Below are 16,086 nucleotides of genomic sequence, written 5' to 3'. Positions count from 1 at the left end.
CCGAATTGGAACCTTAACTTGATTATTCTGAAACTTTTTAAAAGGGAGGTCGACCATAAATACTGGCAGCAAAGATCTAGTGTTAGTTCAATTTCGTCTAACAAGAGAGGTCGGGAATGTGGTTAACTGGTCAGGATATTTGACTATTGACTTGAGAGATCGGTGAATGATAGACTGGTAAGGCTTTGACTGATGTGAGGACTTAGCATTGATTCAATTCTTTGTGAGGAGAGATCGAAAATGTGACTGCCTATCAAAGAAGGATCGGAAATGTGATTAGCTGCCCAAAGGAGACTTAGTACCGGGGATCGGTTTATTGATTTTGGGGATCGGCCAAAATATGGTGTCTACATATATAATAATTATAAAAATTAAAAATGTTATTATTTATAAATAATATAAAAGAAAATTATTTTTTATTAAATTAATAAATTAAAAATATCAACTTACCATAAATTAAAGTACATTTTGTATAAAAAAAAGATTATTTCCTGTATAAATAGTTTATAAAAATATCATAAATACATAAAAATAATAATTATAATTTTAAAGAAAAATAATCATTATAATTTTTTTCAATAATTTGATAAATTAAATTAAATAATACTCTTAATGTTAAAAATAAAAATTAATGAAAATACTAATAATGATAAGTTAAACATAATTAAATTATCAATAGTATAACTTTATTAATTTTAAATTAATTTCATATATTTATTGTATTTAAGTACTATTTAATTTGATATTTATGAATATACTTTTATATTTTTTATATTTACAATTTTATTTTTTATATTTTTTAAAAATATAATTTTTTTGATATTCATTTCTCTGTTTTTTCGTTTACGCGTTTTCATTGAGTGCTACTATCATCTCTTGCGTGTTGACTCGCTTGGGCTTAGCGCCAATCCCATACCTTGTAAAGTGTAGACCGCGGCATCCTGACAAGGACGCTTGAGCTGGAAATTTTTTTTTTTATTATTCCTGATATTTAAATGAGTTAAACAATTGTGAAAATTTAAATCAACAATAACTATCAATAAATTAATATCACATATAAATGAGTATAAAATACGTCTTAGTTAATTACTAATTAAATATAAAAAAATTTAAATTTTAAGATATTTCATATTTATATATTAATTTAATATAATACTCTTTAAAATACCATATTATTATGCATTTAAAATTTTTATATCTTTTAAATCATTAAATATTTAAAGAAATATATAATAATTATAAAAATTAAAAATGTTATTATTTTTAAATAATTTAAAAGAAATTCATTTTTATTAAATTAATAAATTAAAAATATCAACTTAACATAAACTAAAATTTATTTTGTATAGAAAAAGATTATTTCTTGTATAAATAATTTGATTAATAAAATATTCTATTAATTTATCAATTATTTAATTGATAACTATTAAAATCTTTAAGTGAGTGGGACATAAAATTAAAATAATAATAATAATAATTTTTTTAAAAAGAATCTAAGTAAAAGTTATTATCTTTTTTTTGTCTGAAATGTTTATAATCCCTTATGTTTAAATATGAACATCTGAAATATAATATTTACATGTAAATATATATGTGAATGGCTCAATATTAAAGTAATTTTGATACTAAATAAAAAAAATGAATCAAATCTAATTCTAATCCAAAAATTAATTTAAAAGAAAAAAATTTATTCAAATCTTATATGTGGTATAAAATTTTTATCTCATATCGATGTAGAACAACGCCATGGCATCAATGATTTTTGCACTAAGAATGGTTGTTTACAATTCAACTAACTCTAACGCTCAAAGAAATTATTAATAAAAAAAAAACATTTTTATGTGAAAAGATTTTATGTTAATTAGTTGCCAATTTGCTATGATCTTTCTCTTTTTCTAGCATTTGGAATCGGCTATGATTTATTAAACTCACATAATCAGAATTAAATTGATGAGAAGAGGAAGAAAGAAATAAAAATAATATTAAAAAAATTGAATGCAAAATGTGAAGCTGATTGAGATCCATAAGTGGATTTGACGTGCCAGGAGCGGATTGTTCGTGGTTAACATTCTATTTAAGAGTTAAAAATCTTGGTACCACTCTCCAAGAAAACTAAAGAGACTCGTTCAACAAATTAGTTGGAGCATAGCATTCCAACATTTAATGTATATGTGTAATGGCTCTTATAATCAATGTTTATTGAAAGTAACTATTTTTATTTTTCTTACATAATATAAATGATTATTTTTATATATTTTACATATTTTTATAAATTATTTTTTAAAAAAACTTTGTTATACCAAATGTATTTTAGTTTATGTTAAGTTGATATTTTTATTTTTTTTAATTTAACAAAAATGCTAATATTGAAAATTTTAAATTTTTAGAATAATTATATAAATGTTAATATTTTTTTAAATAGTTAAAAATTGAAAAATCTCAAAATTATTAATGCATAATAATATGATTTTTCAATAACATATTAACTTGTTTATTTAATTTTTATTAAATAAATATGTAAATGTTAAATATTTTAAATGTCAAATATTTTTTCTTTAATTAATTAATAAACAACTTAAACGTATTCTATACTCATTCATATTTGATACTTAATTTATTGATTTGATGTAGTTAATGTTGACATGAATTTTCAATTGTTTAACTCATTTAAATTTAAATATTTTATGTTTAATTAATAAATAACTAATATTGTAAATATGAATTTATATTGTTAACTTGAAGGCCGTGGTCTACGCTCTACAAGCTGGGATAGCAGCCATGTCTAAGCGAGTCATCCGGCAAGGGATGAAAGTATGCTTATAAGTAAACTCGCAAGCAATTTCTCCTCAAGCTCCCAAAGCCCTCCCCATCCATGGAATCCTCCAAACATTTGTCTTTCTGCACATTCATTATCCGATTCTTGTTTACATTCTTCCCTTTCAAAGTCCAATCTTCCACTGAAACAACCGCTTTTAGCTTCAACGAATTTAGCCCAAATAATATGACAGAGATTAGGTTGGAGGGAGACGCATATGCCGAAGATCTATACATTAAACTCACCAAAAGCTTTGATCAGCTGAGCTCTGATGGTAGCGTCGGTCGAGCCACATATTACAAGCCAATTCACCTTTGGGACAAGTCTGGCAATATTGCAGACTTCAAAACTTATTTTTCCTTCTCTATCAATTCCAACGGTAATGAAAGCAGAGGCAATGGATTTGCATTCTTCCTCGCCAACAATGGTTCTAAACTTGAGCCTTCTTCAGGAAGCGGACGTCTTGGCCTTTTGAGCTCTACCAATGCGCAACCTCCATTTGTTGCTGTTGAATTTGGCACTGGTACTTCTAAATGGGATCTTGCAGATGGAAATGATCACATAGGTATTGATCTCAACTCATTGTCCTCTGTCGTTGTCACAGGCTGGACACTGAATGATATAGCTAATGGAGGAGAAATTCAAGCTTGGATTGAATATAATTCCAGTTCAAAAAATTTAAGTGTTCTTGTAACTAATGGTTATGAAAATTACACGGGAAAACATTCGTATAACCTTCATCATACTGTCGATTTTAGAGAATATTTAACAGATGAATGGGTTACGGTAGACTTCTCAGCAGCCACCACTGTAAATTTATTTGAGGAGCATGAGATACACACTTGGAATTTTAACTCAACCTTGCAAGTTAATGAAAATTTAGGCAACCTCAATCAAGGGGTCAAGCCCATCGCAGTTATCTATAGAAAAAGAGAGAACAAAGGATGGATATGGGCTCTCTTGGGAATTAGTGGCACACTGATTTTGGTATTGTCAATTTTGGGTTTCGTTTGGTATGGCTATTGCAAGAAGAGGAGAAGACAGACAGAGAATGGGCCTGGCACCTCAAATGACGATTTTGAGAAGAAGACCGGACCAAGGAGCTTTCTCTACAACGAATTGGTTCTTGCAACCAACAACTTTGAGACTGAAAGGCTGCTTGGAAAGGGAGGGTTTGGAAGGGTATATATTGGTATTTTAAGTGATAATTCCTGTGTTGCTGTGAAGAGGATTACTACTTCAGAGTCTCATCAGGGTTTAAAGGCATATGTATCAGAAGTGAAAGCCATCAGCCGCTTGAGGCACAGGAACTTGGTCCAACTTATTGGCTGGTGCCGCAACAAGCAAGAACTTTTCGTCATCTATGAGTTCATGCCAAATAAGAGCTTGGATTTCCATCTTTTTAACAAAAAATGCCTGTTCACTTGGGAGAATAGATATGGCATAGCTTTGGGCTTGGCCTCGGCATTGCTTTACCTGCAAGAAGAATGAGAACAATGTGCGCTGCATCGAGATATCAAGTCAAGCAATATCTTGCTGGATTCTCATTTCAATGCTAAGCTTGGTGATTTTCGGCTGGCTATGTTCGTTGAGCATGGCCATGGCTCAGGCACTGCAAGGTTGATCAGGATTGAAGGGTATGTAGCTCCGGAGTATCTGTGTAAAAGAACTAAGAAATTTTGAAATAAGAATTCTAATGTTTATTGCCCCAGAAATTAAAGATATATATAAAAAATTACAGTTAACAAATAGGTTCCTAATCAAGCTAAATAACCAAAATTGTATCAGAATCATACAACAAAAGGTAAGAATATATATGCACACAAAAATTTCTAAACAAATGCCCTAAATAAATGTAAAATAAGTGGCAGTTAACAGCTACCTTTTCAATACCCCCTCAAGTTGGAGCATGGAGATCTCGAATGCCTAACTTGCGAAGAAGAAAGTCAAACTGATTCTTTCCCAACGCCTTTGTGAAGATATCAGCAGGTTGCATTGAACTACGTACATAATCTGTTCGAATGTTACTATTCAATATCTCATCATGGATAAAATGACAGTCCACTTCAATATACTTGGTACGTTCATGATAGACAGGATTAGCAGCTATATGCAAAGCTGCCTGACTATCACAATACAAATTCATAGGTTCAGTATGCGTCACACCAAGAGAATTTAATAATCTTTTCAACCATTTAAGTTCACAAGTTGTAGTACTCATAGACTGATATTCAGCTTCAGCAGATGAGCGAGACACTGTCTGTTGCTTTTTAGTCTTCCACGAGATAGGGGATTCACCCAAAAGAACAAAATAACCGGTCAAAGACCGTCTCGTCAAAGGATAGCTAGCCCAATCAGAATCACAGTAAACAGACAATTTGAAATCACAATTGGCATACAGTAGTATACCCTGACCTGGATTTCCTTTCAAATAATGCACAACTCTAACAGCTGCCTCCCAATGAGCTTTCTTCGGTTGTTGCATGAACTGAGCAAGAATATGCACACAATAAGACAACTCAGGCCGAGTTATTGTTAGATAAATAAGCCGTCCCACCAGACGCCTATACTGAGCAGGGTCATCCACATCATCACTCTCGGTAAGGGCCAGCTTGTGATTTTGTTCAAGAGGAGTTTTAGCTGGCTTGCAACCCAGTAATCAAACTTCTGAAATTACATCCAACGCATACTTACGTTGACACAAGAAAATACCATTCGAGTTTCTGGCTACTTCAATCCCTAAGAAAAATTTCAGCTTCCCCAAGTCTTTCATATGAAAGCAACGACTCAAATAATTCTTGAATTTTTGTACAGCGGAAATATCATTGTTGGAGATAATAAGGTCATCCACATAAATAAGCACATTCAATTGAACAGTCCCAGCTCGAAAAGTGAACAAAGAGTAATCTGAATATGATTGCTGAAATCCATAAGCTTTCAGAGATGCAGCCAATTTCGCAAACCAACATCTAGGTGCTTGCCGCAAACCGTATAGAGATTTTCGGAGTTTACAAACCTTCCCTGGTGATTGAAAAGCAAATCCAGGCGGCATCTTCATGTAAACCTCTTCCTCCAAATCACCGTGTAAGAAAGCATTTTGGACATCCATCTGATGGAGTTCCCAATTCTTTGCAACCGCAACGGCAAGAAAGGTGCGCACAGTAACCATTTTTGCTGTAGGAGCAAAAGTCTCCTGATAATCTATGCCTTCAACTTGATTATTTCCCAATATCACTAACCGCGCCTTGTATCGTTCAACACTTCCATCAGAATTGTATTTAATTTTGTATACCCACTTGCTTCCTATTGCTTTCTTCCCAAATGACAGATTTTCAACTGTCCATGTACCATTATCCTCCAAAGCCTGTATTTCTTTTCTCACAGCCGCTCTCCACCGTTCATCCTTAACTGCTTCTGCATAAGAGCTTGGTTCATGTCCTGTAGTAATGGCTGCCAAAAAATATCGGTGTTGTGCAGAGAATTTATCATAACCCACATAATGTGCTATAGAGTAAGGCGTACCTGAGGAATCAGATTGGGAAGGTGAGCATACCGAGGGGCTTGTTTTGATGGCTTTTGTCACATAATCCTTCAAACGAACACTAGGTTACTTGGCCCTTTATTGTCCCCTACCTAGTTGCTCTTCAACAACTTCACCTCTATCCACTCCTTCACTGTTTTCATGGATCAATTCTTCCGTTTCAAGATTCACCTCACTTTCTCTACCCACACTTTCATCGTGCTCCTTTCCCAAGTTGTTCTCTAAACCATCAACTTCATCATCCAACTCCTCAACTCCATTTTTAATGAGTTCATCACCCATTGTTTTCTCATTTGCATATGGAAATACTGTTTCAGCGAATACCATGTCTCTTGGTACAAAGTATTCTTTAGTTTCCAAATCATATAATCTCCATCCCTTCTTTTCAAATGGATACCCAACAAAAACACACCTACGACTTCTACTACCAAATTTATCTTTATCCCGATTCAGATTATGCGCATAGCACAAACAACCGAAAACCCAAATGTGTTTGTAAGAAGGTACTTTCCCAAAGAGCATCTCATATGAGGTTTTACCATTTAATAACATAGATGGAGTCCTATTAATCAAATACCCGACTACAAGTACACATTCTCCCTAAAATTCTATGGATAAATTTGCTTGGATACTCAAGGCTCTTGCCCCATTAAGAATATGGCAATGTTTTCTTTCCACTCAGCCATTTCGTTGAGGTGTTCCTACGCAGGAAGTCTGATGCAACATCCCTTGTTCATCAAAATATTCTTTCAAGCACATAAATTCACTTCCGTTATCACTTCTGACAATTTTCACATTTTTTTCAAATTGGCGTTTAACCATCACAACAAATTTCTTAAGAACACAAGCTACTTCTTGTTTTCCATTCAGCAAATATATCCAAATAGCACGAGAGTAATCATCAACAATTGTTAAGAAGTAAATTGCTCCACAAGAAGTTGGGACTCTATAAGGTCCCCACAAATCACAATGTATCAATTCAAAACAACCATCAGCTTTATTGTCACTAGAAAAGAAAATCTCTCTTGTTTGCTTTGCTCTAAAACAAACTTCACAAGTTTTATTAGTTTTCTTAACTATGCTACCAGCTTCTAGAATTAACTCTACCACCTTATAAGAAGGATGACCCATTCTCTTATGCCAAAGCTTAAAAGACCCCACATCAGTTACCTTGCAAGCATGTACCGATGTCACTCACTTAAGAAAGTACAGCCCCTCGCATTGCTCACCCGCTCCAATCAGGTTCCTCGAATTTAGGTCCTGTATAGCACAAATTTTGTTAGTGAGTTGAATAACCAAATTTGAATCATTAAGTAGTTATGATACAGAGATAAGATTGCAATTCAAATTTGGCACATAAAGGACTTGTTGCAATTTCAAGTCTCCTCCAAGCAACACAGTTCCTTCTTTCACAGCCAAGGTCTTTTCTCCATTAGGTAACCCGACTGAGCATGGCACAATGTCACGCAATTCACTCGAAAATGCCAATGTTCCTATCATATGATGGGAAGCTCCTGTGTCAATAATCCAAGGAAATATCCTCTGCGTACCTGTCATCCTCTCATTGCCACCATTCTGACAAGAATTCAACATGCCCAGCAAAGCAGCCCACTGCTCTTCATTTAATCCACTAAGACCCTTTTGATCTGAATCTGTCACAATTCCACACCCACCATCAACTCCAGTTGCTTGTGTGGCGTTGGCACGCAACTCCTCCCTTGCTACGTCCTGCTCCATTGCCACGCTTTTGACCACCTCCTCGTCCAGCAGAAGTTCCACGTGGTCTATTACCCCACCATTCTGGATAACCTATCAGCTGAAAACAACTTTCAGTATTATGTCCCTCTCAGTTGCAATTAGAACAAATTGAGGATTTATCTTTATCCCCTCCTGAATTTCGACTACCTGCTTGAATTGCAAAACTCATAGGATTGCCTCTTTCTTCCTTAGTTCGTGTCATAGTTCGCACCCGCTCTTGCTAAACAACCATAACATAGGCACGATTCAAATTGGGCAAGGGTTCAGTGCTCAAAATATTAGAGTGCACTGTTCTGTATCCTTCTTCATCCAAGCCCATCAAAACCTGATGAACTCTCTCTTCTTCACGCTTTCTTTCCAATTCAATGGTAAGATTACATCTGCAGCCTATACAGATAAACACTGGTATCTGATCATAGTTGTTTATTTCATCCCATAACGTTTTGAGTCTTCCGAAATAGGACACGATCGGTTGACCTTCCTGCCTACAATTCGCTAGATCCGATCTCAGTTGCTACATTTGTGGACCATTCCCAATCGAGAACCTCTGTTTAATATCCTCCCACATATCCTTTACATTCTCCATGTGAGAGATGGTCGAGCGAAGCGTCAGTTCAATGGTGTTAAACACCAAAGAAACCAGCATAGAGTTAACCGTCCACCAATCTTCGAGTTCCAGTGAGTCATCTGCTGGTTGCTTGACAGATCCATCAATAAAACCATATTTCTTTTTGGCCTGCAATGCAGCCCGCATAGCTCGCGCCCATTCTTCGTAATTCTCGCCCTTCAACTGAACTTGGGTAATCAAGTTACCTAGGTTGTCATTCGAATTCAGTGTGTAAGAACTAGAAGTTTTCTTCCCTGATCCAGAACTCTCATTTTTCTTTTCATCAGCCATGGCTCTGATACCATGTAAAAGAACTAAGAAATTTTGGAATAAGAATTCTGATGTTTATTGCCCCAGAAATCAAATATATATATATAAAATTACAGCTAATAAATAGGTTCCTAATTAAGCTAAACTACCAAAATTGTATCAGAATCATACAACAAAAGGTAAGAATAGATATGCACACAAAAATTCCTAAACAAATGCCCTAAATAAATGCAAAATAAGTAACAGCTAACAGCTGCCTTTCCAATAATCTACAAACCAGCAAGGCTACCAGAGAATCAGATGTCTATAGCTTTGGTGTCGTTGCTTTATAAATAGCAACCGGAAGCCCTGCTTTAAAAGTAGTAGTTAACGAAAACGGTGTAAAATGTAGGGTGAAATTGGTGGCTGGATCTGGGAGCATTATCGAAGAGGAAATATTTTTGGTGCAGCCGATCCCCAACTAGAGCAAAGTTATGCTCGGGAGGAGATGGAACGATTGATTATGGTTGGGCTTGCTTGTGCTCATCCAAATCATTCTCATCGTCCATCAATTAGGGAAGCTTTTGATATACTCAATGCCAGAGCTCCATTGCCCAAATTGCAACTAGAGATGCCCATGCCGGAAAATATTGCTTCTTATCATGCCAACATGAATGCGTCTTCCGGATCTTCATCCCTTGGTGCTGGTGTGTCTGAGGCCTTCAATTCGGGCTAAGTGTCAACCCTCTTTCCATAAGCTCTACAACTTCAATTTCTACTTAGTTTTCAAGATGTGCAATAAACTAGCTTTCTATGATATGTACGGCGATATATATTTTTTTCCCCATGATGTTCTGTTTATTGTATAATTGTGCAATTTCATTTCGACTTGTATATGTGTCTTAACTTTGTTAATTACAATATATTGTTCCGACAAGCTAACTGCTAGTATGTTATTTTAATTATATCTATTAATCTGGTATTTTTTTTTAAAAAAGCGAAAATTTTTTTATTAAAAGGAAAAATAAAAGGAAACAGCATTCCCCTGATATCATACACCCGCTCCTAAGGAGCAACTAAATCATTGACAAAAGACAAAACCAGAGCAACAGCATACAAGGACTTCAGAGAGAAGCAATAAGTTCAGAGGCTCGAAAAACACCCTCGGCAACACTGTTTGCTTCCCAAAGAGTGGTGGAGAGCTTAAGCATGCAACAATAGAGTTGATTATGGAATTAGCTCTCCTAGGAACCGAATCAAGTTTCTCAACCTAAGATAGTGCAATCATCGAATCAGATATATTAGTCAATAGGTTAATCCAGTGGATAAGAGTGAGAGTTCCACTTCCTTATGAATCAGATTCAACTCTTATGAAAAAATACTTTAACATTATTTATTTTAAAAGCATTAAGTGAATGTAAAAGAGCGCGCTCTTAAAATTATTAGAGATGAAACTAATCTTGATACGGGAAAAATAACTTGAGAATATCTTATTATAAATTTAAAAAATGTTAAACTTCAAATTAATCAAGCGTTAAAAAAAAAGGAAATTTTTTTTCCTGCTGGACGGCAACTATTGCTTTAATTAATTAGCTAATTTTATAAATTTTTTTTTTAATTACAAATTGCATTACATGGGCATAATTTTACAATCTCCTTGTTGCTGAGCATTAATTTAATTGTTACAAGATTTTACTCGCATTTTATTACTGCTTCTCCGTGATATTGGTGAAGTTACTAATTTTAGTCGATGTAGCATTTAATTTTAGAGCTTATCGTAAGCTTGTTATCTGCTTAAAAGAAAAGCTTTTTATCTAGATTGCATTAAATATGTTTTTAAAAATGTATATTATATTATGATGAAATTTTTATATAGTATTGAAGTTCTTCTAAGAGAATAGATATAATTTTTTTTAAAAATAGTTATAGGCCACTTATAAATGGTATTTGTTGTAACTACTTATTTTTAACTTAAAATATATTATTTAATTTATAAATTAATTTAAAAATAAGTAATTAATTATTTAATAAAACTATTTAAAATTAACTCTTAAATGGTTTAAGTATTTAGTCAAGGGATGTTTATTTGTCAAAATAATAAAAAAAATATATAACATTGAGTATTATAATTATTAAAATAAGGATATAATATTACCTTGATTAAATAGTAATTTTAAAATAAATAAATAAGTTATAAGTGAAGATAACTTTTGACTTATTTAAAATTTTTTTTAATTTATAAATTAAATTAAATATTAATTAATTTATAATTTTTTATTTAATTATAAATAAATTTAACTGATTTAACCTTAATAATTTTCAATGATTGATACATCTCCATTTTTCATCTAGAGCATAGGCACTATATACAAGATTGAAAAGTTATTATCCACATAAAGATTTTGTACACACAGTCCTTAGAAAGACTTACTCTATAAAGAGTACTAGATCAAACATCTCACTTATTGACTTACTGACTTGTTGTTTGAGATGACCATGTCCATCTACCGCTTTAATTCTTTTTGGGACGTCCATCCACTAGCAATTCTAACGATGATTAATGCAACCTAGCGTTGACTCGTTGACTTTTTAGAAGACCATATCCATCTACTGCTTTATTTTTTTTCTTTTTTTTGGTACATCGGTGTACTGCGTGTTGGCAATTCTAACGATGTAATAATAGGCATTTCCATACTAAATTTTATTTCTCATCGATTGCCCCTTAAAGCTAATAATTTATAATTTATATATTATGATCTAAATTGAAATATTAAAATTATTTATTGTCATTAAATAAATATATAAGTTTAATAATTATTCAAATTATTATATTTATAATTTATAATTTGATTAGTAGTTGTTATTAAAAATTAAATTTAAGCTAATTAAATAATTTCCCATCGCATAATTGAAAAACAGATTGAATTTTTCATTTTTCTTTTTTATTTTTGACCTGCCCTCATTTTATGAGTATAATATAATTTCTTTCTTTTTCTTTTTTTTTTTAATCTTCCCTCTCATTTAACTTTCGTTCAAATTAAAAAAATTTTGTTTACATCTATATAAGTAAATTAAGCAGCAACAATAGAGTTGATTATGGAATTAGCTCTCCAAGGAGCCGAATCAAGTTTCTCAACCTAAGATTGTGCAATCTTCAAATCAGATATATTAGTCAATAAGTTAATCCTGTGAATAAGAGTGGGAGTTTCACTTCCTTATAACAAGATTTAACCTTGCTGAAAAAATATTTTAAAATTATTTATTTTAAATACATTAAATTAATTTGAAAGAGTGTGCTTTTAAAATTAAAATTATTGGGAGAGGAGGCTAATTTTAATGCGTAAAAAATTGTTCGTGGATAAAAAAAAAAACTTGTTATCTTTTTAAAAGAAAAACTTTTTTTTTTATCTAAATTGCATTAAATATGATTTTAAAAATATATATTATATTATGATGAAACTTTTATATATAGTATTAGTTTTTTTTTTTTAAAAGAGAAAAGATATAATTTTAGTAAAAATAGTTATACGCCACTTATAATTTTAAGCTTTTTAAATTTTCAATAGTAATACCAATAAATTACCAACAAAATTACCAATAAATTCACCCGTTGATAATTAAAATTTAACAATGAATTTTATAAAATTACCAACAAAAAATGGGTTAATAATCTGTTAAATTCTTGTAGTAAAAAATTTTCCTATACTTAGTCATGCTGGAGTTCTATTGGTAATCCATTAAATTCTTAGATTTTCCTTTAATAAAAATATAATAGATTATGATAAAAATAACAAGTTTTAAAAGAATTGTCTTACGTACTTGTATTATATATATTCATTTTAAATTTTTTCTCAATAATTAAATAAATTAATTAAATAATAATATTAATATTAACAATAAAAATATTAACAATGAGAAGCTAAACATAATTAAATTATCAATCTTATAATTTTATTAATTTTAAATTAATTCCATATATTTATTTTATTTATATATTATTTTATTTAATATTTATGAATATACTCCTATATATTTTTTATATTTACATTTTCATTTTTTATATTTTTAAAAATATAATTTTTTTTCATATCCATTTCCCCTTTTTTTCTAATACGCGTTTTCATTATCATGTTACTATCATCCCTCCTTGTTGACTCGCCTAGGCTTAACGCCTGTACCATACCTTGTAAAGTGTAGGCCGCGGCAACCTGACATGGACACTTGAGCGGAAAAGATTTTTTTTTTTTTTTTAATTCCTTATATTTAAATGAGTTAAATAATTATGAAAATTTAAATTAACAATAACTATCAATGAATTAACATCACATATAAACGAGTATAGAATACGTTTTAGTTATTTATTAATTAATTGTAAAATAATTTAGAATTTAATATTTATATATTAATTTAATATAATACTCTTAATATAAACAAGTTAAATATATAATTAAAAAGTCATATTATTTTGCATTTAAAATTTTATATATTTTTAATCATTAAGTATTTAAAATATATAGGTAATAACTATAAAAATTAAAAATTTTATTATTTACAAATAATATAAAAGAAAATTATTTTTTATTAAATTATTAAATTAAAAATATCAACTTGACATAAATTAAAGTATAATTTGTATAAAAAAAAGATTATTTCCTGTATAAATAATTTATGAAAATATCATAAATACATAAATATAATAATTATAATTTTAAGGAAAAAATAATAATTATAATTTTTTTTCAATAATTTGATAAATTAAATTAAATAATACTATTAATGTTAACAATAAAAATGAATGAAAATACTTGATAAGTTAAACATAATTAAATTATCAATATTATAACTTTATTAATTTTAAATTTATTTCATAGATTTATTTTATTTATGTACTATTTAATTTGATATTTATGAATATACTTTTATATTTTTTATATTTATATTTTTATTTTTTATATTTTTTAAAAATATAATTTTTTTCATATTCATTTCCCTGTTTTTTCGTTTACGCGTTTTCATTGTTGTGCTACCATTATCCCCCGCCTGCCTGTTGACTCGCTTAAGCTTAGCGCTTGTCCCCCCATACCTTAATTGTAAATAAAAATATTTTTCATATGCATATTATCTTATTTATTTAATGCTTTAAAATTCTTAAAAAAAAGTTTTAGAATTTAACTTTAAGAAACCATTGCAAGTTTAAGACTTTTCGCTCTGACATCATATTAAATGCGTCAAGTTGGCTTTTAGATGTATCCACAACCACAGATAGGATAAAAGTTTCGAATAAACGTCAAGGTATAGATATTTAACATTTATATATATTAATTTAATATAATACTCTTAATATAAACAAATTAAATATATTATTAAAATAACATATTATTATTATTATTATGCATACAAAGCTATATATAATAATGAGAACATACAAAGCTATATATAATGGCAACTAGACTCTCTAATACATAAAATTAAGACTTCATATAATAAATACTCTAAAATTAAAGTTTATTTTCTCAACGCGGTCTCCCCAAAATGGCCATTTGCGCTGCCTGGCCCATTTTCTGTCTTTCTTCTCCTGTTCTTGCAATAGCCATACCAAACCAAACCTAGCAAAACCAAATTCAGAGTGCCACTAACACCCAAGACAGCCCATATCCATGCTTTGTTCTCTCTTTTTGAAGAGATAGCTACTTGTGTATTAGTGTGGTTGCCTAAATTTTCATCAACTTGCAAGGTTGAGTTAAAATTCCAAGTGTGTATCTCATGCTCCTCGAATAAATCTATGGTGGTGGATGCTGAGAAGCCTACCGTAACCCATTCATCTGTTAAATATTCTCTAAAGTCTACAATATAATGAAGGTTATACGAATTATTACCCGTGGAACTTTCTTCATTACCATTAGTTACAAGAACACTTAAATTTTTTGAGCTGGAATTGTATTCAATCCAAGCTTGGATTTCTTCTCCATTAGCTATATCATCCTGGGTCCAGTTCGTGACAACAACAGAGGACAATGAGTTGAGATCAATACCTATGTGATCATTTCCATCTGCAGGATCCCAATCACTCCAGCCAGGGTCAAATTCAACGGCAACAAATGGAAGTTGCGCATTGGTAGAGCTCAAAAGGCCAAGACGTCCGCCTCCTGACAAAGGCTCAAGTTTAGAACCATTGTTGGCGAGGAAGAATGCAAATCCATTGCCTCTGCTTTCATTACCGTTGGAATTCATAGCGAAGGAAAAATGAGCTTTGAAGTCTGCAATATTGCCAGACTTATCCCAAAGGTGAATTGGTTTGTAATATGTGGCTCGACCGACGCTACCAGTGGAGTTCAACTGATCAAAGCTTTTGGTGAGTTTAATGTATGGATCTTCAGCATATGCGTCTCCCTCCAACTTAATCTCTGTCATATTATATGAGCTGAATTCGTTGAAGCTAAAAGCGGTTGATTCAATGGAAGATTGGATTTTGAAAGGGAAGAATGTAAACAAGAATAGGATGATGAATGTGCACAAAGACGGACGTTTGGAGGATTCCATGGTTGGGGAGGGCTTTGAGAGCTTGAGGAGAAATTGCTTGCGAGTTTATTTATAAGCAAACTTTCATCCCTTGCCTGTTGACTCGCTTAGACTTGGCTGCTACATGTAGACCACGGCCTTCACGTTAACCATATAAATTCATATTTACAATATTAGTTATTTATTAATTAAATATAAAATATTTAAATTTTAATTAGCTAAACAATTGAAACTATTTAAATATTTATTAATTAATATTAATTAACTACGTCAAATCAATAAATTAAGTATCAAATATGAATGAGTATAGAATACGCCTTAGTTTTTTATTAATTAAATCTAAAATATTTGACATTTAAAATATTTAACATTTACATATTTATTTAATAAAAATTATATAATACTCTTAAGTTATTGAAATGCCATATTGTTATGCATTTATAATTTTTATATTTTTTAATTTTTAATTATTTTTAAAAAATAAAATAAATATTAACATTTATATAATTATTCTAAAAATTAAAAATTTTCAATATTAGTAATTTTATTAAATTAAAAAAATTAAAAATATCAAGTTAATATAAACTAAAATACGTT

General features: G+C 30.8%; 1 protein-coding gene and 1 pseudogene across 1 annotated transcript; one reads left to right on the top strand and one right to left on the bottom strand.

The window, feature by feature from the left end:
- The first annotated feature begins 2,872 nt into the window (after positions 1 to 2,872).
- Positions 2,873 to 9,805, top strand: LOC131182293 (L-type lectin-domain containing receptor kinase IX.1-like; annotated as a pseudogene).
- A 4,670-nt stretch (positions 9,806 to 14,475) lies between these two features.
- LOC131182048 (lectin beta-1 and beta-2 chains-like) lies at positions 14,476 to 15,510 on the bottom strand. Its single transcript, XM_058150675.1, has one exon. The coding sequence runs from the start codon at positions 15,508 to 15,510 to the stop codon at positions 14,476 to 14,478; it is 1,035 nt and encodes a 344-aa protein (XP_058006658.1).
- Positions 15,511 to 16,086: the final 576 nt, after the last annotated feature.

Source organism: Hevea brasiliensis, chromosome 8 (assembly GCF_030052815.1).
Source record: "Hevea brasiliensis isolate MT/VB/25A 57/8 chromosome 8, ASM3005281v1, whole genome shotgun sequence".
NCBI classification, from domain to species: domain Eukaryota; kingdom Viridiplantae; phylum Streptophyta; class Magnoliopsida; order Malpighiales; family Euphorbiaceae; genus Hevea; species Hevea brasiliensis.
Note: the sequence above shows the minus strand (reverse complement) of the source record. Positions and strands in the feature narration are given on the sequence as shown.

Coding starts and splice junctions, on each gene's coding strand:
- LOC131182048 (XM_058150675.1), bottom strand. CDS start 15,510: ATGGAATCCTCCAAACGTCCGTCTTTGTGCACATTCATCATCCTATTC.